Source organism: Notothenia rossii (assembly GCF_949606895.1).
Source record: "Notothenia rossii genome assembly, chromosome: 6".
Lineage (NCBI taxonomy): Eukaryota > Metazoa > Chordata > Actinopteri > Perciformes > Nototheniidae > Notothenia > Notothenia rossii.
In genome coordinates, this window is record NC_136909.1 from 65,332,447 (window position 1) to 65,357,849 (window position 25,403).

General features: G+C 44.4%; 2 protein-coding genes across 6 annotated transcripts in view; one reads left to right on the forward strand and one right to left on the reverse strand.

Annotated features, from left to right (window-relative positions):
* Nucleotides 1-615: 615 nt before the first annotated feature.
* On the reverse strand, nt 616-11,243 carry LOC307045108 (general transcription factor II-I repeat domain-containing protein 2A-like). 2 transcript variants are annotated; one of them, XM_079690615.1, is made up of 3 exons: nt 10,746-11,243; nt 1,379-3,623; nt 616-1,196 (listed from the first exon to the last, which is right to left on the reverse strand). In XM_079690615.1, exon 2 carries the CDS (start codon nt 3,291-3,293, stop codon nt 1,383-1,385), a length of 1,911 nt encoding a protein of 636 aa, XP_079546741.1. In that variant the 5' UTR covers nt 3,294-3,623; nt 10,746-11,243; the 3' UTR covers nt 616-1,196; nt 1,379-1,382. The 2 variants fall into 2 exon arrangements, with proteins under 2 accessions (XP_079546741.1, XP_079546740.1); XM_079690614.1 differs by having other exon boundaries at nt 616-3,623.
* A 6,604-nt stretch (nt 11,244-17,847) lies between these two features.
* The window catches only part of ncapd3 (non-SMC condensin II complex, subunit D3), a 41,843-nt gene continuing 34,287 nt past the window's right edge, over nt 17,848-25,403 (forward strand). For all 4 annotated transcript variants that reach the window (XR_013809452.1, XR_013809453.1, XR_013809454.1 and 1 more), the window contains exon 1: nt 17,848-17,984. Coding sequence is in view for 1 of the 4 variants with exons in the window: in XM_079688618.1 (XP_079544744.1) it covers nt 17,918-17,984 (67 nt within the window). In the remaining 3 variants the exon portion in view is untranslated. The remainder of the gene's footprint in view (nt 17,985-25,403) is intronic.

Sequence of the window (25,403 nt, forward strand, 5' to 3'; positions counted from 1 at the left end):
CTGCGTGGGGGTAACCCTGTGTGTCCGTTACCCTGCGTGTCTCTTACCTCCCGGGCCAACCGATATGAAGCGTTTCCAAGACGAACCGTCTGACTCAGGGGTCCCACCACGGGTTCCGCAGCGGGGTGGAAGTTCCACCTGCCCACTTCACCGCGGAGTGCCAGGCAAACACCTGTTTCTCTAATCCTCCACTGTTGCATAGCGGCCTTAGTCGGCTGCGGCATTCAGCAATTGGCCTTGCTCCGGGCACCAGTTCCCTCGGGGACCACGGCTCGGTGGCTTCACATGATATAGGGTCGACCCTACTTCATCACAGGCTACCTGTTTGATCCTGCGTAACAATCACATATATGCTTGTCTGCAAAGAGGGAAATGCCTGGTCCCGCCCGGGTGTTCCTCTACGGCAGGGGTCACCAAACTTTTTTCTCTGGGGGCCACATTATTGTTCCTGACTGTGATGGGGGGCCGGGGCCGAGTCAGCTCATTGTGTAGAAGAGATTACTAGCCCGGCACAGCCATCCCCACTACTACTTCCACACTACTATACCAACACTTGATTCCTGTCACATATTTGTTTACCATCTTTACTAGTGGTTTACAAAAGTATCAATTGAGTCTTCACACTTTGCTTTAATTTGAAATACCACAGATATTCCATTTATTTGTTTTCTAATAAAAATAACATCAAAGCTGTCAAGGTAAGAAACATCTGCCTAGTTGAGGTGATTGACACTGGCAAAGGTGAGTTCAAAATTATAAATTATAGGTAGGCCTGATGATGATGATGATGATAATAATAATAATAATAATAATAATAATAATAATAATAATAATAATAATAATAATAATTGTGTGCAGCACTTAATAAAGGTCAAATAAATAAGCCTGTAAAATAAATAAATAAATAAAAAACATCAAAATTATAATAACATGAGTAGGCTAATAGAACTAGCCAACTCTTATGCCTATCCAGGTGAGCATGTTCAGTTAACATTTTGTTTAGGTCAAGGGGAAAAGGACATGAGCAGTGTAGGCTCAAAACTAAAGCACAACAATAATACAGAATAATGGCAATCAAAATCAGTAGCCTATATGTAGGTGAGCTGGATTTGTACTTGTTGATTAATTGTGCTGTCTTTGGGATGGGGTCAGCAACAGCAATCTCCTCTCCTCACTTCAGAGTGCCTTCTGGAGCCCTGGCATGGAGGGATGACGGATTGAACACAAGAAGCACCATATTCAGTAAATGGCAAGACATGCTGCTATCTGCTTTTCTCTGTGACATAATTTTACAACATATGTAGCAAATTAAAAAGAGCCTTCACATTTCATATTTATAGCAATTAAAATCAGTAATTGTTAAAATCAGTGTGCTTACCGTATCAGTGTGAACCGTGTGTTTGCTTCTGGCTGATGAGAAGTTCAATGTCTGGTTGCAGTCTAGTGGTAGCCAGTCTCAAGGTCTGATGCAAGTGTTTATCTGTGAGTCTGTTCCTTGTTGTATTCTTGGTTTGCTTCATGCGGGAAAAGGTTTGCTCACAGATGTAGGTGCTGCCAAAAACTGTGGACATCTTCATTGCATGCTGTTTGATTTTTGGGTAGGTTTCCTCTGGGAGCGAAGCATAGAACTCAATGAGACTGTCAGGCTTGAACGCGTCTTTAAGGATATCACAATTCTGCAACTCGGCTAGTTCAAACTGAAGAGAGGGATGGGCATCATTTATGTCGGCAGCAAAGGGATTCTGGAACAAACGTATTGCTTTACCGTTGACATGAAGCTCACGGAACCGCACACTAAACTGCCCCTGCAGCATTTCCAGTGCATCCTTGCACTTTTCGACTGGGAACGGGACAGGTGGTTTCTCAGCGCAGTAGCTCTGGGTGGCAGGGAGATGCGTAAAGTCCAGCTTTTCGACCTGTCTCACAAGCAGAACTGGTTTGACCTCGAACGCTTTGATGTGGGAATACAGGTCACTGATTAGCTTCCCTTTGCCTTGGAGCTGCACGTTAAGGTGGTTCAACATTTCAGTCACATGTGTTAAAGATACGAGGTCCCATTTCCATTCTGGCTCGGTCAGCTCTCGTACCGTTTCACCTTTAGACTGCAGGAAGGTGTTGATTTCGGGTAGCAGGTCGTAGGAACGGCGCAACACTTTGCCTCGGCTTAACCACCGGATTTCTGTGTAGTACAGCACATCCTCGTAGGCAGACTCAAGCTCGGAGAGGAAGGCCTGGAACTGTCTGTGTTTCAGACCATTTTTTCGGAAGTAGTTGACACAGTGCACAACCACCTTCATGACAGACGCCCACTTCAAAACTTTGCAGCATAGGGCTTGCTGGTGAATCAGACAGTGGACTTGTAGTGGGAGGGTGAGACCTCGTTCCTCGAATTCGCTGTTCAAGCGCCCTACTAGCCCCCTTGTCATGCCAACCATACTAGGTGCGCCATCCGTAGTGATGCTGGCAAATTTACACCAGTCTAGACCCAACTCTTCCATTGTTTTGCACACTTGGACAAAAATATCCTCTCCTGTTGTAGTTCCTTTGAGGCTTTTTAGTGCTGCCAGCTCCTCAGACACTTCAAAGCTTTCGCTAATCCCACGAATAAAAATGAGCAGTTGTGCTGTGTCCTGCACATCATTGCTCTCATCCATGGCCAAAGCAAAAAACTTGAATTGTGACGCTTTCTCGTTCAGCTGCTCATAAACGTTGTCCCCCAATTCTTCTACTCGCCTGGTCATAGTAGTCGCGGAGAGACTCACACCGTTGACTGCCTCTCTCTTTTCGGGACACACCTCCTCGGCCACAGCAAGGATGCATTGTTTAACAAATTCCCCATCAGTGAAGGGCTTCCCATGGGTAGATAGTATGTGAGCTACCTTGAAGCTAGCTTGAACAGCAGCCTGGTTTACCTGGGTTTGGAGAATGAATGTTTGTTGTTGTGCTGCCAGTCCGCCTTTCATTCTGCGAATTCTGTCTGCTCTTGCTTGCCCTCGCAAGCTAGCAAAGTCACTGTGGCGGGTTTCGTGGTGACGACGAAGATTATATTCCTTGAAAACCGCCACACTCTCTTTACAGATAATGCAAACGGCACGGTCCTTATACTGAACAAAAAAATAGTCGTTTGTCCACTGTTCTTTGAAAATTCTGCACTCTCTATCAACTTTTCGTTTAACGTTAACGTTAGCCATTTTTGCTGTCCTGAACACTGACAGTTCTCTACGCGTGCGTTGTCTGTCACTCACTTGATCTCCATCATGTCGGGTGACGACAATTCGGCAAATATAGTGCATTTTATTTTATAACTAAATATAATTTTTTTAACTGAAACAAAATCAACAAAATACCAAACGCAGACATGTTATTATTTTCCAAAAATCAATTTGAAAAAAATAAGCCATGACGACTTTTGGGGATTTGCCTCATAGGGCCGGATCCGGCCCCCGGGCCGTAGTTTGGTGACCCCTGCTCTACAGTTAGTGTCCAGCCAGCTGCGGTATCAGCAAATTTGACCCGCCATCGGAGGTCCTCCTCCCCGGGTCCAGGTCCCGATGCTTGGCGGTCGGTTCCTCCAAACTGCGGGTTCGACTGTGCTCCTGGAGCGGACAAAGATGTGTATTTTCCTGAAGGATGGAAATAAACAAAGAATGATATTTTACAGGACATGACGGATATATGTGTTTTTTCCAGGCTTTTTGGAAATAAACCAAATGTAATTTTGCAGGGCATTACGTAGCTCATTTACTCATGTGATGTCGCGCAGTACATTACTGAGCTCATTTAACAATATGGTGTACCAGGAGAAGCGGGATGCTGCCATGTCCCAACTGGTCTCCGGAGGAATATAAGGAGAGTTGACAGGGGCCTCTGCCCAGTGCTTGTGGACCGAATGAGGGGTGTGTTAGAGGGGAAGGCTCTGGCTGTTTCTGCAGCCTCTGCTTCTACCTTCTCTCCCCACCCCGATACCAGCGCGTGCCTGCTGTAAAAGGCAGGTGCACGGGCTCTCACTGCCACTAACTCTGAGCCTGGCTCCCGAGCAGCATGTTCTCCCCGGCAGTCCGCGAGCAGATGAAAAACACCCACCTCTCCGCCTCTTCCGAGGGACGAGGGAACCGCGTGGGGGGGTCTGTTGGAGGCTCCTGCCGGGTGCTCCGTACTGCGTTTCACCGGGACCTGGCTCGAAAAACTCGAAACCCTGACTCCAGTGCGGTGTGGCGGCCTCGCCCTGGCCGTCCACCGTGCGCCTCCGGGTACCTGACTCACCTGCCTCCTCTGGAGGCAGGTGCGAGGGGTTCAATGCCTCCTCCCCCCGCTGCGGCGAAGAGGAGGCATTGAACCCCTGGATGGAGCGCCCGGAGGTACTGTTATCCCCACGTTTTCGTACCCAAAACTGTCTTGTGAGCTCGTGGCAGAACCATGAAACAAAAAACAATCAATGTATCGGACCCATCACCAGGCCCGCGTTGATGCGGAGGTGGGACCATTTTAAACAGGTGGTAACCCAAGTCCTCCCCTTGGTCCGTGTTCCCTGCATTGAAGCATCGGACCCATGGTTGCAATTACCGGTTAGCTAACGCATATAAACAGAGAAACAGAAAACTATTTAAATACAATTCATTGTGTGTGTTTTAGGAAGGATGTTGTCCGAATGCCCGGTGTGCAGACTCTGCTATCTGGCTTTGAATAAGCACCTTAAGCACAAACATGCAGTGCGGAACCTGGAGGAAAGAGGCATCATTCTTAAAATGGCCAGTGGCTGAATAAATGTTCGGACCAAACCCTGTCCCATCACAGGGTGTTCGTATGCTGGGAAGAGACTACACCGTCATGTAACTCGTGACCACCCTGAGTTCTCCCGAGATGAGGCACATCAGGTCATGGCAAGGCTGAAGCATAGTGTGGCCATGCAGTTGCTCCATGACCTCCGAGAGACTAATCCCATCATTGGAATGGCTACATCATTGGATATAGACAATGAGGAGGAATACCCGGTGCACCCTCCACCCTTCTCCCCACATACCGAGTGTGACGAAGAGGACTGCAGGCAGGTGAGGCTGGAAAATGTGGCATTTGAGGGCTCAGAAGGATGCCCTCATTGATGAGGTGAAAACCCTGCGCTCCAGGCTGAAAGAGGGGCTAAAATCCAGGAAGCAGAGTGCCACTGCTGCTGTGCTTGAGGAAGACGAAGAATGTATACGATTTAAGGGCCTGGCGATCTCAAGTACCCCCAGCATGAACACAGTAGCCTCCGGCATCAATACCCCTCTCAAGACCCCGGTGAAGAATGTCATGCGGTCCGCAGAAGCCTCCGGTTGTGAGACCCCTCTCAAGAACCCGGCCAAGTCTGTGATGTGGTCCCCAGAAGCCTCCGGCAGCAATACCCCTCTCAAGACCCCGGTGAAGACTGTCATGCGGTCCGCAGAAGCCTCCGGTAGTGAGACCCCTCTCAAGACCCCGGTGAAGACTGTCATGCGGTCCGCAGAAGCCTCCGGTAGTGAGATCCCTCTCAAGGCCCCGGCCAAGTCTGTGATGCGGTCCCCAGAAGCCTCCGGCAGCAATACCCCTCTCAAGACCCCGGTGAAGACTGTCATGCGGTCCGCAGAAGCCTCCGGTAGTGAGACCCCTGTATGCCAGAAGACCCGTGCGTCTGTCTCCAATAAGCTGAAAGCTAATCTGGCTAAGGACTGGCCCTCTCCCCCAAATCACTGGTCCACTGGGAAGGGACGGGGGAATACCATGCGTGAAATCACGTTGCCTAAAAGCATGGAGACGTACATTCAGACATACAGAGGTCATTGTGTGGGTGTCACACCGACAGTAAAACGGAAAGAGAATTGTATGTCCAATGTCAGCCGGATAAAGAACTTCCTAGTATTCATGGCCCATGGTGTTGACCGGCTGTCAGACTGGTTGCTTCTAAAAGACACAAAGAGGGTCCGTGGCTGGAGCGAGTATTTCAAAGTCGGGCCGGGCAGTCACAACATCGCTGTTGTTCCTGAAGACTGTGAACCATTTCCTGAGGTACTTGTCTGCGTCAAAGCTCCGGGGGTGCAGGCTCACCCAGTCTGATATGACCCACATCACCAGAGAGGTGACAGCCAACATGAACGACTTGAAAAAGTCTGTCACTGTCCACCAGTTTAAGGTGAAGAGGAACAAGCTGGATCGTCTGCCGAGCCAGGCGGAGCTTCTCGCCGACATGGCGGCCGCTGAGAAGCGCATCCCTGATCTCCTTGACCTGATGGCTAGCAATCCAACCTCAATCACCCAGTACCTGCTATATGGCTATCTAACCCTCCATTCGAGCCTCATGTATGGCCACCGTCCGGGTGTGTACGCAAACATGACCAACACGGAGGTCTTTGAGGCAGACAGAAGGGGTACTGCTGAGGGCTACATCCTCCACGTGCAGGATCACAAGACTGCCAATACATTTGGCGAAGCACAGCTGGTGCTTACAGTAAAGGAGTTTAGCTGGGTCATGCGGTGGATGGGGATAAAAGAGGGCTTGTCGGGTCCTCAGAGTGAATTCTTCCTTTTCACAACGGGGAAGCACGCCTCCAAGAACCTGAACGCTCACTTGAAGAGGGCTTGGGCTGATGCTGGGCTAGAAACAGCCATCACCTTCACTATCTTGCGCACTCTCCTGGCTGACAATATCAAGCATCACCAAGATCCAGAAAGCAAGTCGATTCTCGTTAGGTTTATGTGTCACGACGTAAGCACTGCAGACCGGTTCTACGCGAATACGCCTGGAATAAAGGAGGGATTGAAGATCCGCTCCATGTTCAGGGCGGCAGCAGCTGCAGCAGCATCATCAGAAGGAGGTCTACCACCGTCAGCTACCTCCGAAGAGGGCTCAGGGGCGGAGAGCAGCGATACCTCTTCTTCAGGGCCGGTTGATACTCCTGATGAGGGGACAGGGGTCGTGGACTCAACCTTTTTTCCCCGGTGCATCGTACAAGTTAGACGGCTAATATGGCCCCCAGGCCCCTGCTAATCGTGTTTTTATTATGTTTATTATGTTTATTATGTATATTTTGTATACTGTTTTTGTAAAAATCGTGTGATAATTAAATAAATAATAAAACATTAGTATAACCTTGAAGGTTCCCAGGGGCAAATACAGTGCAAGGTATCAGACTATTTAAACAATGTTTACCCATGATTCAGACACCTTCCCTGGCTTGTAAAATGCAGTGATGCGCCCTGGAGGTATCAGACAATTTTAAACAACTTTTATCCACCTTTCAAACACTTATTCCTGGGTTATAGCCTGTCATTTGGCACGATATAATTTAACATGTAACCTCTCCTGGAAATGCACATATTCTGTGCATTTCCAGGATAGGTTACATGTTAAATGATATCGTGCAAAATGACAGGCTACAACTCTCTTCCAGACGTTCAAAAACACTTTCCCCGACCATTTAAACATTATTTCTGACTTGTAAAGTGCGGTGATGAGCCCTGGTAGTATCAGACTATTTAAAGCAGTGGTCGCCAACCAGTCGATCGTGATCGACCGGTCGATCGCGAGTGTGGTGCGGGTAGATCGCGGACCGTAAAAAAAAAAAGTAACAAAAGAAAGACAAATTAAATTAAAATAATAATGTTTGAAAAATACGTTTTTAGATGTAAACCTATCATCCACCACCCCATTAGCAGGTGCCACTTGATTGACGTATATTTGAGACACCTCAATAATATAATACATTAACCGTGCTTTACGTGAACCTCATCATGACACAAGAGACAACGGCAGGACTGTAATTTCCCGTGTTCAGTGAACGCAACAGAGGCAAGACACCACACCAATCAGAGAGTTGCATGGAAATACACGTGTGCTTGTGTCATTCAAGCTCGGCTCTGTGTGTGTGTGGCAATCGCGCATTTAGTGTGATAGAGAGAGGGAGAGAGGGATGGAGAGAGGGAGACCGGTGCTATCGGGGACCGTGATGTTAGCATCTGGTTAGCTAGCTGCACTAACTAACTAACGGATATAAGGAGCTGTTTCCACAACAAGCTGGAGGAGAGTCCTCTCCTGTCAGACTCAGGGGCTCAGGTGAGCTAAAGGACTCTCTGAGTGTTTAGAACGGTTTTGTCACAAATTATTCAAAAGATTATTTCCGCGGCACACCTTCATATGATCATTATAGTTATACAAACAATAAGAGAATAAATGAAAAACAGGTATGAAATAGCCTACTATACAGTATGTCAGTAAAACAAGAATACAGTTTAAAAGGGGAGTGATTTGTAAAATATCCATAAAGAAAAAGAAAATCTGTTTACAGTTCTGTTTCATATGGGTGCTGAGAGAGGTATCCATACTGTAGATCTCTTCATGTTGCTCTCAAAGTGCACCAGATTGATGCTTTCAACTTCAATATTTAAAAAAAAATCTTCCCGGAGGAACATCCCCCCGGACCCCCTAGAGGAGGTGAGGACCCCCCAATAGCACATTACCCCTGCCTATATGCCGTGAGCTGATTATGGAGCCTTCATTGTAACAGTAATTCAGATGCAATTATAAAAGGCCTCAAATTGGAAGCATTGTCTGGGCCGTCTTTTTCACTCAATTCTGCAATAGGTAGATCTCGCCTTTCACCTAGGCCGAGGTCGGTGATCTTGAGCTTAAAAAGGTTGGTGACCACTGATTTAAAGGGTTACCAGGAGCATGAGAATATCCTCCACAGGGGGGGGGGGGGGGGGTGCCGTGAATAAGAATATGGATGCCGATGTGCGGACGGTAAAGCACCGCAAAATCCACCCCCTTTAGGGTTACCAGGGGCATGAGGTTCTGTAGGGTGTGATCATCTGGGTTTAGTCCGTGGGGGAGTGCTTAAGTCCGGGGTCCCGGGGACTCACGGTGCACGAGGTTATGGAAGTGCCACTGTTGCCGGAGGTTCCTTAGTCCGTCCTTTGGGGCTCTGTGAGGTGCCAAAGAGAGATGCTTTTCCCGGTCTGTGTCCTGGAGGTGTGAAAAAAACCTGTTTGCCCGTGTTAGGAAGCCGAGCTGGAGCTGCTTCGGGGGTCTGTGAGCAGCCACAGAGAGGTGCTTTGCCCTGTTTTTGTTGTATTTTTTACTGTTAATGCACTGTGCTCCCTGGGATGATGCGCCCTCCTGTGGGGACACATGAGAACTGCACTTAAATCACTTTGTGCTTTTTAAACAGTTTAAAATAGTTTTTTCCACATTTAAAAACCACTTTCCGCCCTGGAAATCATTTCTAATCATTATTACCATTATGGAAGGGCTGCAGGAACACTTTCCCCTCCGTGCAAACACTTATTCCTGGGTAAAATAATCAATTTGTTTCGCCTGCTTTCCATCAGCACCCTGGGAGTCATTTCAAACGGTTTAAAATCGTTTTTCCACTTTTAAAAACCGCTTTCTGCCCTGGAAATCATTTCTAATCATTATTACCGTGATGGAAAGGCTGCAGGAACACTTTCCCCGCATTGCAAACACTTATTCCTGGGTAAAATAATCCATTTGTTTCCGCCTGCTTTCCGTCAGCACCTGCGGCTGTCGGATTAAAACAGTTTAATGCACTTTTAACACTCACGTACCCAGGATTCCTGCTCCTGGACCTCTGCATGTGTGTGTGCCTGTGAGCCTGGGGCCCTGAGAGCAGTGACTCTGCCGTTTTTACCTGCTTGTCCATTTGGCTATTCAAATGTTAACGAAACGGACGGATTTCCGTCCATTTGGCTATCAGAATGTTAACGAAACGGACAGACTTCCGTGCGCATCAGCGGCTGTCGGATTAAAACAGTTTAATGCGCTTTTAACACTCACGCAGCCAGGATTCCTGCTCTTTTCCTGGGTTACAAAGTGAGGTGACACAGCCTGTCCTCTGGGTGGGCTCTGTGGGGGGGTACCGCAGCCTGCTCCTCTCTGCCTGCTGCTGCTGCTGCGCTCTGCCTGCCGCTACGCTCTGCCTCTGTCCACACAACTTTCCCCCGCCTCTCAGAGACTTATTGCTGGGTAAAAAAAGCCATGTGCACCGCCCTGGTTCTCTGCACGTGTGTGTGCCTGTGAGTCTGAGGCCCTGAGAGCAGCGACTCGGCCGTTTTTACCTGCTTGTCCATTTGGCTATCAGATTGTTAACGAAATGGACAGATCCACCGTTTTCCCCCTAAAAATAATTTGTAATTGTTATTTTTGCATTTAAATTATTGATGCTATCATTCACATGGTTCCTTAACACAATGCACATAGTCTGGAGCTCACTGGGGTCCTGCATATGCTTTAATCAGGCTTGTCCATTTGGCCATTCAAATGTTAACGAAACGGACGGATTTCTGTCCATTTGGCTATTCAAATGTTAACGAAACGGACAGACTTCCGTGCGCATGAGCGGCTGTCGGATTAAAACAGTTTAATGCCTCAGCCTACCCACAAAGCCGGCTCATTTCCTGGGTAACAGTGTGATATGAAGCAGCCTGTCCTCTGTTGAATTAAAACCAGTTTAATGCACCTTTAACACTCAGCCTACCCACAAATCCGGCTCATTTCCTGGGTAACAGTGTGATATGAAGCAGCCTGTTGTTGAATTAAAACCAGTTTGATGCACTTTCAACACTCAGCCTACCCACAAATCCGGCTCATTTCCTGGGTAACACAGTGAGATTGTCAGCGGCTCCTGTTGAATTAAAACAGTTTAATGCACTTTTAACACTAATGTACACCGTTCATATGGTTCCCTAACACAGTGCACACAGTCTGGAGCTCTTACTGGGGTCCTGCACAGGCTCCAGTCCGGCGTTTTAACGAAATGGGCATATTTCCCTCCATTTGGCCATTCAAATGTTAACGAAACGGACAGACTTCCGTCCATATCAGCGGCTGCTGGACACACCCTGGAGGTCATTAGTCCGTCATTTGGGGCTCTTGGAGGGGCCACAGAGAGGAGATTTCCCCGGTCTCTGTCCTGGAAGTGTGAAATAAACAGAGTCCTCATGGCAGGGACACACGCTGGAGGTCTCTCTCCCGAGAGTGGACGTCCATTGCCTATAAATAGGGCTTACATTAGGTCTGTCACTTTGGGTAACCGCACCCCTGTCGGTCGTCTCCCGAGAGTGGACATCCATTGCCCCTAAATAGGGCTAACATTAGGTCTGTCACTTTGGGTAACCGCACCACTGTCGGTCGTTTCCCGAGAGTGGACATCCATTGCCCCTAAATAGGGTTGGGGTATTGTTCTGCACGGACATTTGAGTGAGCCGGACTTCCTGTTTCCGCCGGTCTTCGCTTCGCGGGCTTGAAGTTTTTACATGTGTTTGCAGATGTTTAATAAAAGTCTAGCTTGTACCTTCGATTCCCCGCCTCCGACTCCCCTCTCTCCGCACCACAAGCTGCACCTTTCCCAGCTATGATAAATACTTTAATGCAACAATCATTATAATTGAAACATATCATATTATTCTGAAACGGACTGCATAGTACTTTTGATACTTTAATTATATTTTGATGCCAATACTTTTCTACTATTACTTGAGAAACCTTTTGAATGCAGGACTTTTACTTTCAACAGAGTATTCCTACACTCTAGTACTTCTACTTTTACTCAAGTACAAGATCTGAGTACTTCTCTATGTTCATACTTCTCTATGTTCATACGAAGAATCGTAAATGAACAGCAATAAAAGTTAAACTTTCAGTTTAAAGGTCCCATGTCATGGCCATTTACACTGATCATAATTCCATTGTTGAGGTCTACTAGAATAGATTTATATTGTGCAATTTTCCAAACTCACATTGGTTTCTCATACAGCATCTCTGTAAACTACGTGTATTCACTGAATTTCACTCTCTGCCTTTAACGGCTCGTTATAGCTCCAATAGCTCCAGCCCCCACCCTCCCTGTGAGCACAGTGTGCTCTGATTGATCGGGACGTTGTGAATTGCGCTGAGCTCCGTGGAGGTGTGGTTTCCTTGTTTAGCGATACACAGCGAAACACAGCCAAACTCATCCTGAGCACACACAAAGTCACAGCCGAAGTAAAAACAAGAAGTGTGGCTTGATATCGAGTAAGAAAAAGGTTGATAAACGCTGGGAGAATGGGTCTGCAGAGAGAATTTCGCCGCAATCCCAACTGTCTGTTATCAGCCTGCAGCCAGGGAGGAGAGATCAGCAGAGCTGCCTGCACTGAGTGTGTGTGTGAGGAAGTCCGTGGATTGGTCAATTTGGACCAATCAGCGGGGGCTTAACGTAACGGCTCCATGGACGTAACGTAACGGCTCCACGGATTGGTCCATTTGGTTCCGGGTAACGCATGACATCATGAGTTACCCGGAAGAATCAATGGACAGTGACGTATCTCCAACGAGGCGTTTTGGGGAGGTATTTTCTGTGTTAGAGTTTTACTCGCTACAGGGTTTACTTTGAGGGTTTTGACTCTGCAGACCGTTTACATGCATAAAAACCTTCATAACACACAAGGGGACGGGTAATAACCGGAAAAGCAGGACATGGGACCTTTAAGCAATAAATGTATGCCAGTCTGGAAATGACTGGAAAAGACTCACAGTTTAATGCTGTCTAAGTGTAAATGTTCTTAAATTAAACTTCCCAATAACTTAAGCAAAATAAATCATCAGATGAATTTGATAAACAAGTTTGAAACTGATGAAGAGAGGAAGAATAACATTGTGTATGATACAAAACAAGACATGACGTCACGTCTCTAAACCCCAAAGCCTCTCCCATGCAGAGTCCTCTCGCTGGGTGCGGTGGTGCGCTCCTGTAATCCCAGTTACCGGGAGGCTGAGGCTGAAGGAGCGTTTGAGCTCAGGAGCTCTGAGCTGCAGGGACTATGCCGAACGGGTGTCCGCACTAAGTTCGGTATCGATATGGTGCTCCTGGGGGAGCCCGGGACCACCAGGTCGTCTAAGGAGGGGAACCGGCCCAGGTCAGACACGGAGCACGTCAAAGCCCCCGTGACGCTCAGTAGTGGGATCACGCCTGTGAATAGACGCTGTAGTGAAGCCTGAGCAATACAACGGGACCCAGTTTTTATACACTCTGTGTACTCTGAACACACACCTGGGACAACACACACACTCAACAAAAATGTGTGTACATGTTACAGCAGCTTCATCTCTCTACATGTATTTGGTTCTTCACATGGAAACCTTCACAAACGATTTATCCTACAGCGCCTCCTCCTGGCGGAGAGCAGCAAAGCGCATCAATCTATCACACCAATTCCTTACAGTTTTTAAATCCCATGTCCATTCACAGTTCACATATCTTGTCTCATCCAACAGACAAGACAACATAAATACCTTAAAACTGTCGTTGCACTGTTTCTGCTTGTTGTAAGTGATAGGCCCTTTCTCATTTCATCAAATCCCCTTCCTCGACTCCTCGGTCCTCCGGTAGTGACCCAGAAATGAATTTCAGCACGCCATGTTGAAGGATATCTAATTTCTCTAAATGCACTTCGAGGACCGAGGATCGAGCGTCGAGGAGGCTCTGTGGAGGAGCTATAACCGAGGATACACTGATGGGTCCTCCACGGTCCTCCATGGCTCCTTCGTGGATGCATTTCCGGGAAAAGAGATGTTTCAAAGAGGCGTGACGCACGGCCGGATTTATCTCCAGTCTCTGGTAGTGTACGACGCTGAAGTTGGCTTCCGATTCAGAGCATCCGATTCGGCAGTTAAGGGGAAAGTTAAGGGACATTTAATTTACAGCGCTGAGCGAACAATCCTCCGTGTTTGAACCTCTTAAATCGCTGCATAGCCGATTTATTTGGACTGGATTATCCCAGAGAGTCTAAAGATTATTTATAACCCACTTTCAGATTTGTGAAACCTTTATTCTATTTGTGAAAATACAAACAAGGGAGATTTTGCAGCTTTTTTTAATCTAGACCACATTAGACCAGGTCCTGATCTAAAACCACTAGACCTAGACTCATCAAATCTGGACTGGATTATCCCAGAGAGTCTAAATAGTCTTTATAACACAGTTTCAGATTTGTGAAACCTTTATTCTATTTGTGAAAATACAAACAAGGGAGATTTTGCAGCTTTTTTCAAATCTAGACCACATTAGACCAGGTCCTGATCTAAAACCACCAGACCTACACTCATCAAATCTGGACTGGATTATCCCAGAGGGTCTAAAGATTCTTTATAACACAGTTTCAGATTTGTGAAACCTTAATTCCATTTTTTTAATGTAGACCACATTAGACCAGGTGTTGTAAAGAGTGTATCTGCAGCAGCGGGTTGTAGCAGTGATGTTTGCAGTGAAGGACAGTTTGTTATCTACGGTCACACCCAGATTCCTTGCAGTCTGAGTCGGGGAAACAACAGAGGTGCCGATGTTTATTGTTAGGTCAAGAGTAGGACAATCTTTTCCCGGAAGGAAAAGCAGTTCAGTCTTGTCAAGGTTGAGCTTGAGGTGATGAGCAGACATCCACTGAGAGATGTCAGCGAGACAAGCAGAGATGCGTGCGACGACCTGGGTCTCTGAGCGGGGAAAGGACAGAATTAATTGGGTGTCGTCAGCGTAGCAGTGGTATGAAAAACCATGCGGGCTAATGACAGATCAGAGCGAGTTTGTGTACAAGGAGAAGAGGAGGGGACCAAGAACAGAGCCCTGAGGGACCCCTGTAGTTAATAGTTCCAAGAGGGTGGAAAAGATTGAAAATAGTTTTTTGGGATTGAAATAGGAAGATTGGATCTTATCTTGAAAGAAAGTGCTTTTTGCCTGAGAGATTGAAGCGGAGAAAGAGGAGAGGAGAGCCTGATAGGTTAGGAGGTCGTCATGGTGTTTGGATTTCCACCATTTCCGCTCTGCTGCCCGAAGGATGGTTCTATTAGCACGCAGTGCGTCATTTAGCCAGGGGGCAGGAGGGGACTGACAAGCCTGCCGAGATGTGAGAGGACAGAGAGGATGAGAGAGTAGAGAGGAGAGTTTCTGCAGCAGAGTTTGGAGGCAGGAGTTGGAACGAGTCAGAGTAAGGGAGGGCTGAGAGCACCGATGAGGCAAAGGTAGAGGGGGAGAGGGAACGAAGGTTACGGCGGACAGGTGCAGGATGAGAAGAGACGAGTTTGTTATGTTTGGAAAGGGGTAGAGAGAATGAAATGAAGAAGTGATCGGATGTGTGGAGCGGGTTTACAGAGAGGTTAGAAGTAGTGCAGTTCCTTGAGAATATGAGATCAAGGACATTGCCAGCATTATGAGTTGGTTGGGATGGAGACAGTGAGAAAGCAAAGGTGGTTAACAGAGATGTTAGTTTGTCTATCTTCCCTGTCTGGAGGTTGAAGGTATAGTGGTTTTAGATCAGGACCTGGTCTAATTTGGTCTAGATTTTTTTTTAAAAGCTGCAAAATCTCCCTTTTTTGTATTTTCATAAATAGAATAAAGGTTTCACAAATCTGAAACTGTGTTATAAAGAATGTTTAGACCCTTTGGGATAATCCAGTCCAGATTTGATGAGTCTAGCTCTATTGGTTTTAGATCAGGACCTGGTCTAATGTAGTCTAGATTAAAAAAAAGCATCAAAATCTCCCTTTTTGTATTTTCACAAATAGAATTAAGGTTTCACAAATCTGAAACTGTGTTATAAAGAATCTTTAGACTCTCTGGGATAATCCAGTCCAGATTTGATGAGTGTAGGTCTAGTGGTTTCAGATCAGGACCTGGTCTAATGTGGTCTACATGTAAAAAAAGCACTGAAATCTCCCTTGTTTGTATTTTCACGACTATAATTAAGGTTTCACAAATCTAAAACTGTGTTATAAAGAATCTTTAGACCCTCTGGGATAATCCAGTCCAGATTTGATGAGTCTAGGTATAGTGGTTTTGGATCAGGACCTGGTCTAATGTGGTCTAGATCTTTTTAAAAAGCTGCAAAATCTCCCTTGTTTGTATTTTCACAAATAGAATAAAGGTTTCACAAATCTGAAACGGTGTTATAAAGAATCTTTAGCCTCTCTGGGATAATCCAGTCCAGATTTGATGAGTCTAGGTATAGTAGTTTTAGATCAGGACCTGGTCTAATGTGGTCTAGATAAAAGAAAAGCTGCAAAATCTCCCTTGTTTGTATTTTCACAAATAGAATAAAGGTTTCACAAATCTGAAACTGTGTTATAAAGAATCTTTAGCCTCTCTGGGATATTCCATTCCAGATTTGATTAGTCTAGGTATAGTGGTTTTAGATCAGGACCTGGTCTAATGTGGTCTACATGTGAAAAAAGCACTGAAATCTCCCTTTTTTGTATTTTCACAAATAGAATAAAGGTTTCACAAATCTCAAACTGGGTTATAAATAATCTTTAGACTCTCTAATCCAGTCCAAATAAATCGGCTATGCAGCGATTTAAGAGGTTCAAACACGGAGGATTGTTCGCCCAGCGCTGTAAATTAAATGTCCCTTAACTTTCCCCTTAACTGCCGAATCGGATGCTCTGAATCGGAAGCCAACTTCAGCATCGTTGATAGTGTTACGTTATTATGAGAGTGCTCTGTTTGATTCTGAAATTGTATATATTTATATAAATATATACATTACATATATATATGTGTGTGTGTGTGTGTGTGTGTGTCCGCATCTGTAGCCTGTTATTGTCTCATTATACCGCACTGTGAAGGAATCAAAGTAAATATATAAGTCGTCATGAACACATCTGTCCATCAGACAGCTGAGTGCTGCTCTGCCTCCTGTCATCATTAATGGACGTCTCTTTAAAATGACCGCTCAGAGGAGAGGAGTTCTCATTTCTCTACCCGCCTGCTGCTTCCCCTCCTCTCTCCTCGGTTCCCCTCCTCGGCTCCTCCGCTTGCATCTTCTGTGGGCGGGACTAAGTCTCGAGGATAGGAGTCGAGGATAGGAGTCGAGGAGGGGAGTTAGAGAAATGAGAAAGGGCCATAGACTTCGAAAGCCGTCATTCGCCGGAGGTCCAGATTGTTTTTTGTTTAGTTTTCTTGGGAGATATCTTATTTGTTAAGCATGCATGGTAACACCATTTGGGTGATTTTGACTGACGGAGTTTGGATATGGCTTTATATTACAGTAAACCACTGCTTATCAAGGACCACATTCTTTATAATTTTAGGCCATTAAAATGTAACTTGCATCTCCTCTCTTTCATGAACATATTTAGAAAACAACCAAATAACTCAAATCAATCACCAAAACCCGTTTTAAACATCATTGGAGAAGGATTATAAGTGGTTCATTTTAATTAACCCCTTGTTAATGACCTCAAAGATTTAAATAATCTGATTGTTATACATGTCAGTCTGTCACATCACGTTACAACTCTACAGAAATAGTAGGCTACTTAACAGAGAAAGACAATTCCCATATAAATACAAAAAAGGTCAAGAGTCTGGAAAAAGTCTTGATTCTTGAAAATAATCTGTTAATCCAGCATGTATCTCTTTTTTAAATGTTGACGCTTTCTCTTAGATTAATTTAACAGATGAAAATATTTGACCAATTGCTTCACTAAGCCAATCGCTTTAACTGCTTCTGATTTGGCTTCACATTTGCCAAGCCTTTTAAATGTAAAGAGAACAAGTTATCTTTTCTACGAAAATATTAGGACAGGACTCAACGGTCCCTTGTTTACAATTAAAAAAAAAGGTAATTTTAGATCAAAATGTGTCTATGGTGTAGCAAGTTCAGTTTTGAAATAGAGCGAGCAAAGTACAATAATGTCTGTAAAAACGGGACAAACAGTTACAGGTTCAAACGACTTTAAATAAATATGTTAACGCACAAGGTTTAATTTCTAGAATAAAGTTAAACCCCATTCATTAATTTATGATAGTTGTTGTCCACTCCGGTCCTGTAGGTGGCGGTATGCACCTTTGGTTTGTAGTCCGCCAGTTAAATCCAGGAAGAAGAAATACTCACTGCGCATGTATCTGTTGTTTCGGGCGGGATGATTAAAAACAAGATGGATTTGATATCTGCGCTGCAGTTTCTGAAGTTAAATCAAATTCCCCCAGGTAACATTTTGTATTTCATGTATGCTTGAAACGACCATCTTTTATGGCTTAACGGGGAGTAAATAAATGGTATACTTTTGGCCGACCTGTAAACAACGTAGTTATTTCCCGGGTTGTATTCCCTGCTTAGTTTACATAGCCTACCTTCCAAATTAAACATTGCCTCCTGCTTTGGAAGCTAAACAGGTCAAACAGAACTTCAGACATTATATCTGAAGTGTTGTATATCAGTGGCTATTTCTGCAAAACAACTCTGAAGCTGCTTTAGCCGTATTGTAACGTTACAAAGAATAAACAAGTTCTGAAAGTGTTGGAGTATACTCTGAACCAAACCCTTTACATCTTACCGCGGTGAATTTAGCTTTAGGTTGGATATTCGACGGACATTCGCGGACCCGCCAGCAGCGTCAGGTTACCCTGCTGCTGGCTGTATTACGACGGGGAGATCTTCTCCGCGAAACGAGGCTTTCACTTAGGGAACATCAACAAATGACTTTTCAATTACACAAGAACATTTTTCTTTTGAATAAATCGACAGCTTCCCGATCGAGTGAATGTGAAGCAAATCCAGGCTAGAGCATGCATATTTTGAACACACCTCTTTTTTATTGCATTTTAATACTTTAAATACATTTTATTAATATTTGTATGGAAACATTTGCATATTTCTTCAATAACTTCTAGATCATGTGACGTAATGACTCAAAATCAGTGCTGGATAAAATAACTAAACTTGCTGCATAGGACACACCTCTTTTTATTGCATTTTAATACTTAAGATATTTTTAATATTAATATTTTAATTCGAAAATGAGCATATTGCTTCAATACCTTCCAGGTCATGTGACCTAATCACTCAAAATCAATGCTGGGTCAAAGAACTACACTGGCTGCATAGGACACACCTCTTTTTATTGCATTTTAACACTCTAAATATTTTTATATTAATATTTTGATGGAAAAATTTGCTTATTTCTTCAATACCTTCCAGGTCATTTGACCTAATCACTGAAAAATCAATGCTCGGTCAAAGAATTCCACTGGCTGCATAGGACACACCTCTTTTTGTTGCATTTTAATACTTCAAATATTTTATATTAATAATTTGATGGAAAAATTTGCTTATTTCTTCAATACCTTCCAGGTCATGTGACCTATTCACTCAAAAATCAATAGAGGCTTCTCAATTCTTAAATTTCCCCTCCTTGACTCCCCTCCTCGACTCCTATCCTCAAGACTTAATCCCGCCCACAGGAGATGTGAGCGAAGGACTGTGGAGGGGAACCGAGGAGAGAGGAGGGGAAGCAGCAGGCAGTTAGAGAAATGAGAACTCCTCTCCTCTGAGCGGTCATTTTAAAGAGACGTCCATTAATGATGACAGGAGGCACAGCAGCAATCTGTCTGATGGACAGATGTGTTCATGACGACTTATATATTTACTTTGAATTCATTGAGAGTGCGGTATAATGAGACAATAACAGGCTACAGAAGCGGACACACACACACAAATATATTTATATAAATAATATATACAATTTCAAGTATGAGAGGACTCTCATAATAACGTAACACAATCAGAGACTGGATATATCCGCCCCTCTCTCTGGTCGCTGAAATGGGGAATTGAAATTACGGGCCAAAAGTTGTATTAAAAGTAAGCAGAGGACACCAAACCAACTGAGACCCGTCTTTCCGCCGCATCTACGCACTGTACAACACACACACCTACACACTGTACCACACACACACCTACACACTGTACCACACACACACCTAGACACTGTACCACACACACCTACAGCTCCTACAGGGTGTCCGCGGGGTCTTAAAAAGTATTAAAAGTTGATAAATCAATTTAGCGAAAATTAAGGCTATTAAAAATATTAAAAAGTATTAAACGGCATTTTCCAAGGTATTAAGAAGGTCCACAGCAACGACAACATGAAACAGTGAAACACCCTTTAATTTACTGAAACGACATGTCGGGAAACCCCCCAAGGCGGCCTCATGCATAGCGCGCGCCGTAAAATGCTGCTTATTATTTTAAGTTTCGTTGCCTTGCTCCGCTCTGTGGGGGGGAACTAAGCGACTACGGTAAGGTGGGTAGACCGGCATACGCAACGCTCTGGGGGTCCAACGGCTCCGTGTGTAAGCCCTATATGATCATTTTCTGATAACGATGAAATAGCCCGCCTCCCTCTCCCCGCGTCTCCTGCTGCTGCTGGGCTGTCAGAAGAGGGGGAGGAAAAGAGGCAGGCACCGTTTATTAAATATTATTATATTATTATACAGAGAACAGAGTCGTTATCAATTTGTTTTAAAGCTCAATAAATAACAAAGAAGACCTCTGACCGGCACTTTTCTAATTTTGTAAGGAAGATTTAAACTTTAACGGACATGTTGAACGGCGGAACATTTTTTTTACGGAAACTGCCGCACGGTCCCCTCGTTCCTTGGAAGAGGCGGTGAGGTGGGTGTTTTTCATCTGCTGTGGACTACCGGAGAGATATACAGCAGGAGAACACGCCGTCCACCGCGGAGAATAAACAGAAGGGCAACCATGCTCCGGGGTCTTCTTCACTGCTTTTGGTGTATTTCGGGAGGCAGCAGCGCCACTTACAGGCTTCGTTTCCAGCATTTCCAGCGGTCTAGTGTGAACGGACACGTTAATGAATTGAATGCGTGTGAACGGAAGCCTTTTTTGCGCTTGCGTATGCGTTTTACCGTATGCGTCCTCGTGGGGCCGGGGTCTAAGCCAAACTATATCCGGTCACAGAGATCTGCTATTTTAAAGTAAAGTCAACACATATCGACCCTAAATATAGTCTATATTAAGAACGAAAAAAATCATAACATATATATCCTTTTTTGTAAACATATGACAAATGTGTGAGGGTGATGACGTCAGAGCATCGTCCTATGTGCCAGGGCTTAGCCCCGGTCCGCCCCAGCCCAATTTAACCCCTGGGTATTTGAGAGGGAGCTCCTATATGGCATTACCCCGCTGAAGCTCACCAAAGTTTAACATATTTCATAGTTCAACGTTTTGTCAATTGTTTTGTTTATTGGTCAAATACTGGTTTCTAATGTTTTCTGAGGAGTTTTACTGGAATGAAAGAACACAGAGTCTACAGAAGCAAAAAAGCAACATACTGCATTAAACCTGACCTTCACAGAGAGGTTGAAGTTCATGTGGAAAGGAGGCTTCAGTAGTCTGTCTGCACTCTGTTTAGTTTTGCTATCTTACAATCAATATAGTAAATGTGAGGTAAAGTGTGTAGCCAATGTAACCGGTTAGAACTCAAAGTTGGAATGAGGTCTTAAAATGTATGGAAAGGGTCTTAAAAAAGGTCTTAAAAGGTATTAAATTTGACTTCAGGATTCCTGCATATACCCTGTCCTAAAGCATAATCAGGCTACAGCCGTTGTGCATTTTATTATGTGAAGTAGGCTTGGACGGTATTAGGGTATACCAGGGTATTTCGAAATACCGTCGGTATGATTTTCAATACTGTGACGTCACAGTCTGTGCGCCAAATCACAGATGCGTTTCATTCTATTACACTGACACGGAGTTTTGATAGGGACGACATTGGTTGTAATGCACAGCACGCGCCAGCAGAGGGCAGGGGAGGGCAGTCCGTCTTTCCCGCTCTCAGAGCTTAGCACAGAGCTGAGCTGAGCAAGATGGCGGCAGCATTTGCCGGCCCCAAACTCGGACAACTAGTAAAAAAGAAAAATGCCTCTGCGCCTGTTTGGGACTATTTTGGGTTTACTCGTCGCCAGTGACTTCATCCAGCACAACGAGAGACAGAGGCACTTCTTTGGGAATGTTTAAGACGGGGTGAGTGAGTGTTGACATTTTTTAATCCTATGCAACTGGTTGATGGTTTTGTAGTGGAGGTCGGACGGTTTTAAAAACGAAAGCATTAACGTGCTAAACATTCACGATGGTAATCCAATGAATCAAATGGCAATAAGGTTTTTAACACATGCACGGAATAATATTGCCAAACTAGTTAGTGAATATAGCAAACTTTATTCAATAAGTCAAGTATTTACTCCCGGAAAATGTTTATGTATGATGATATATTGTTAACTTAGCTCACAATGGAAACAACGTCAGACATCTACAAACGAGTCCTGTATCCGATCTCAAAATGTGCCATTTGCACAATGTGTCATGTATGCAGCCCTTGTTTTGCACTTGCGCGCATGTCGCGGCACTTTGCGAGCGTCTACCGGCTCGGGCTGCATTTTACACCGAACATATAATATACCGTTCGAAACCTCTATTTGCCGCCGAACGCCACCTCGCTCAAGTCGACCCAAGTCATACCGTCATATACCGTATACCACGGTGTGATGTCAGCAAGGTATGGCGGTATGAAAAAAATGATACCGCCCAAGCCTAATGTGAAGCACTAAATGGTCTTAGAAAAATATCGAGTCTTTGTTTAAGTTATCTACTAAACTAAAGCAAATAAAGAGAGTAGGCCTGTTATACTGAGTAATATATATTATACACACTGCTCTGCTTTCTGCACGGACCTCACAGCTGTTCTCTCTGGAAACATCGCGACCTATGATCGCGACGCGATGAAAGCAGTTTCTAAAATAATATCCAGGAAATGCATGCAGAGCTGTCATTGGCTGAGATAAGTCCGGCCGTGCGTTAGGGCTGTGCATCTTCACTGGTCTCACGATTCGATTACGATTATCTTGTCTTCGATTCAATTCGATATCCCGATGCATCACGATCAGTGTTGGGACTAACGCGTTACAAAAATCAGCCGGAAAATCAGGAAGCAACGTTACTACGCTATAATCGATTATCTTCCGTCACTGCATCGATACCGAATCGTCCACGTCCGCATCGCAATGCATCTTAGAAACGATTATTTTCAACACCCCTACCTTGCGTCACGCCTCCACCTTTCCCGGAAATGCATCCGCGGAGGAGCCTTGGAGGAACCATCAGTGTATCCTCGGTTATAGCTCCTCCAGAGAGCCTCCTCGACGCTCGATCCTCGGTCCTCGGTGTGCATTTAGAGAAATTAGATGTCCTTCAAAATGGCGCGCTGAAATTCATTTCCGGGTCACTACCGGAGGACCGAGGAGTCGAGGAGGGGACATTTGAGAATTGAGAAGCCTCTAGGGTTGGGTCAAAGAACTACAATGGCTGAATAGGTAGACCCTCCAGAAAAACGCGGGCAAAAATCCTTGATTATGCGGGCTAAAATCCTTGATTATGCGGGCTAAAATCCTTGATTATGCAATTAAACATGCAGGGTTTTTATGTGATTTTATGCGGTGAAATTGCGGGAAGTTGCAAAATATGTGGAAAGTTGCGAAAAAGAATAGATTTCTTTTTAAATATTGGGTGTCTTATTTATTCTCCCTCACACACAACACTAGCGTTAAACCCCTTTCCTATTCAATTAAACACATTCAATGTTTATTTATTGTAAAAGCAATGGGGCTATTTAATCTCTCACTCACACACACACACACACACACACACACACACACACACACACACACACACACACACACACACACACACACACTTCTCCGCCTCATTCTGTTTTCATTTACTCGTTCGTTATCTGACCAGCTTCAATCTTGTAGGCTACTCACTTCGTTTCTTGTAGCCCTCGAAAGGGTTTTGGAGGTTGATGCCTCGGTGAACGTGAGTTGTTTGGCTTTCTTGTCCGCAGCAGCAGAAAGCATTTTCGAATGTTTGAATGAATCAAAGTGGGTCGTCACCGTCAATTTTCTCTAAGACTTATGCTCCAACACACAGTTGCACGAGGTGCAGAATAGTTTCCCCCCACTTTCGTGAAAGACATCGGGGTACTGCTTTGCCCGGTCTTTAGCAGAAATGTTCGTTGTGTGAGTTCCACACGTTCACTCTACGGTGTTGTTTACCTTCTGTGACGCGCGAGCTGATGACGTCACGTCATCATCATCACTACTTCACGTCAAGACTAGTTAGCTTTTTTTTTCTCAACTTTGTGTGGAAAAATGCGGGGATTATGCAGACTTGATAAATATGCAGCCTTTTAAAAATCTGCGCCATTTTGCTGATTATGCGGTAAATTCTACGATCGCAGGATCGCGTTTTTCTGGAGGTTCTAAATAGGACACACCTCTTTTTATTGCATTTTAATGCTCTAAATATTCTTATATTAATATTTTGATGGAAAAATTAGCTTATTTCTTCAATACCTCCCAGGTCATGTGACCGATTCACTCAAAATAAATGTTGGGTAAAATATTTAGAGTATTAAAATGCAATAAAAAGAGGTGTGTCCTATGCATCCAGTGTAGTTCTTTGACCCAACATTGATTTTGAGTGAATCGGTCACATGACCTGGAAGGTATTGAAGAAATAAGCTAATTTTTCCATCAAAATATTAATATAAAATATTTAGAGAAATGCAATAAAAAGAGGTGTGTCCTATGCAGCCAGTGTTGTTCACCCAGCATTTATTTTGAGTGATTAGGTCACATGACCTGGAAGGTATTGAAGAAATAAGCTAATTTTTCCATCAAATTATTAATATAAAATATTTAAAGTATTAAAATGCAATAAAAAGAGATGTGTCCTATGCAGCCAGTGTAGTTCTTTGACCCAACATTTATTTTGAGCGAATCGGTCACATGACCTGGAAGGTATTGAAGCAATATGCAAATGTTTGCATACAAATATAAAAATATTTTAAGTATTAAAATGCAATAAAAAGAGGTGTGTCCTATTCCGCAGGTATAGTTATTTGACCCAGCACTGATTTTGAGTGAATCGGTCACATGACCTGGAAGTTATTGAAGAAATAAGCAAATGTTTCCATCAAAAATATTAATAAAACGTATTAAAATGCAATAAAAAGAGGTGTGTTCAATAAATGTATGCTCTAGAGCAGTAGTCACCAACCTTTTTAAGCCCAAGATCACCGACCTCGGCCTAGGTGAAAGGCGAGATCTACCTATTGAAGAATTGAGTGAAAAAGACGGCCCAGACAATGCTTCCAATTTGAGGCCTTTTTTATGGGCTAATTGCATCTGAATTACAATGAAGGCTCCATAATCAGCTCACGGCATATAGGCAGGGGTAAAGTGCTATTGGAGGGCGGACCTCACCTCCTCAAGGGGGGACCGGGGGGATGCTCCCCCGGGAAGATTTTTTTTTAAATATTGAAGTTGAAAGCATCAATCTGGTGCACTTTGAGAGCAACATGAAGAGGTCTATGGATACCTCTCTCAGCACCCATATGAAACAGAACTGTAAACAGATTTTCTTTTTCTTTATGGATATTTTACAAATCACTCCCCTTTTAAACTATATTCTTGTTTTACTGCCATATAGTAGGCTATTTCATACTTGTTTTTCATTTATTCTCTTATTGTTTGTATAAA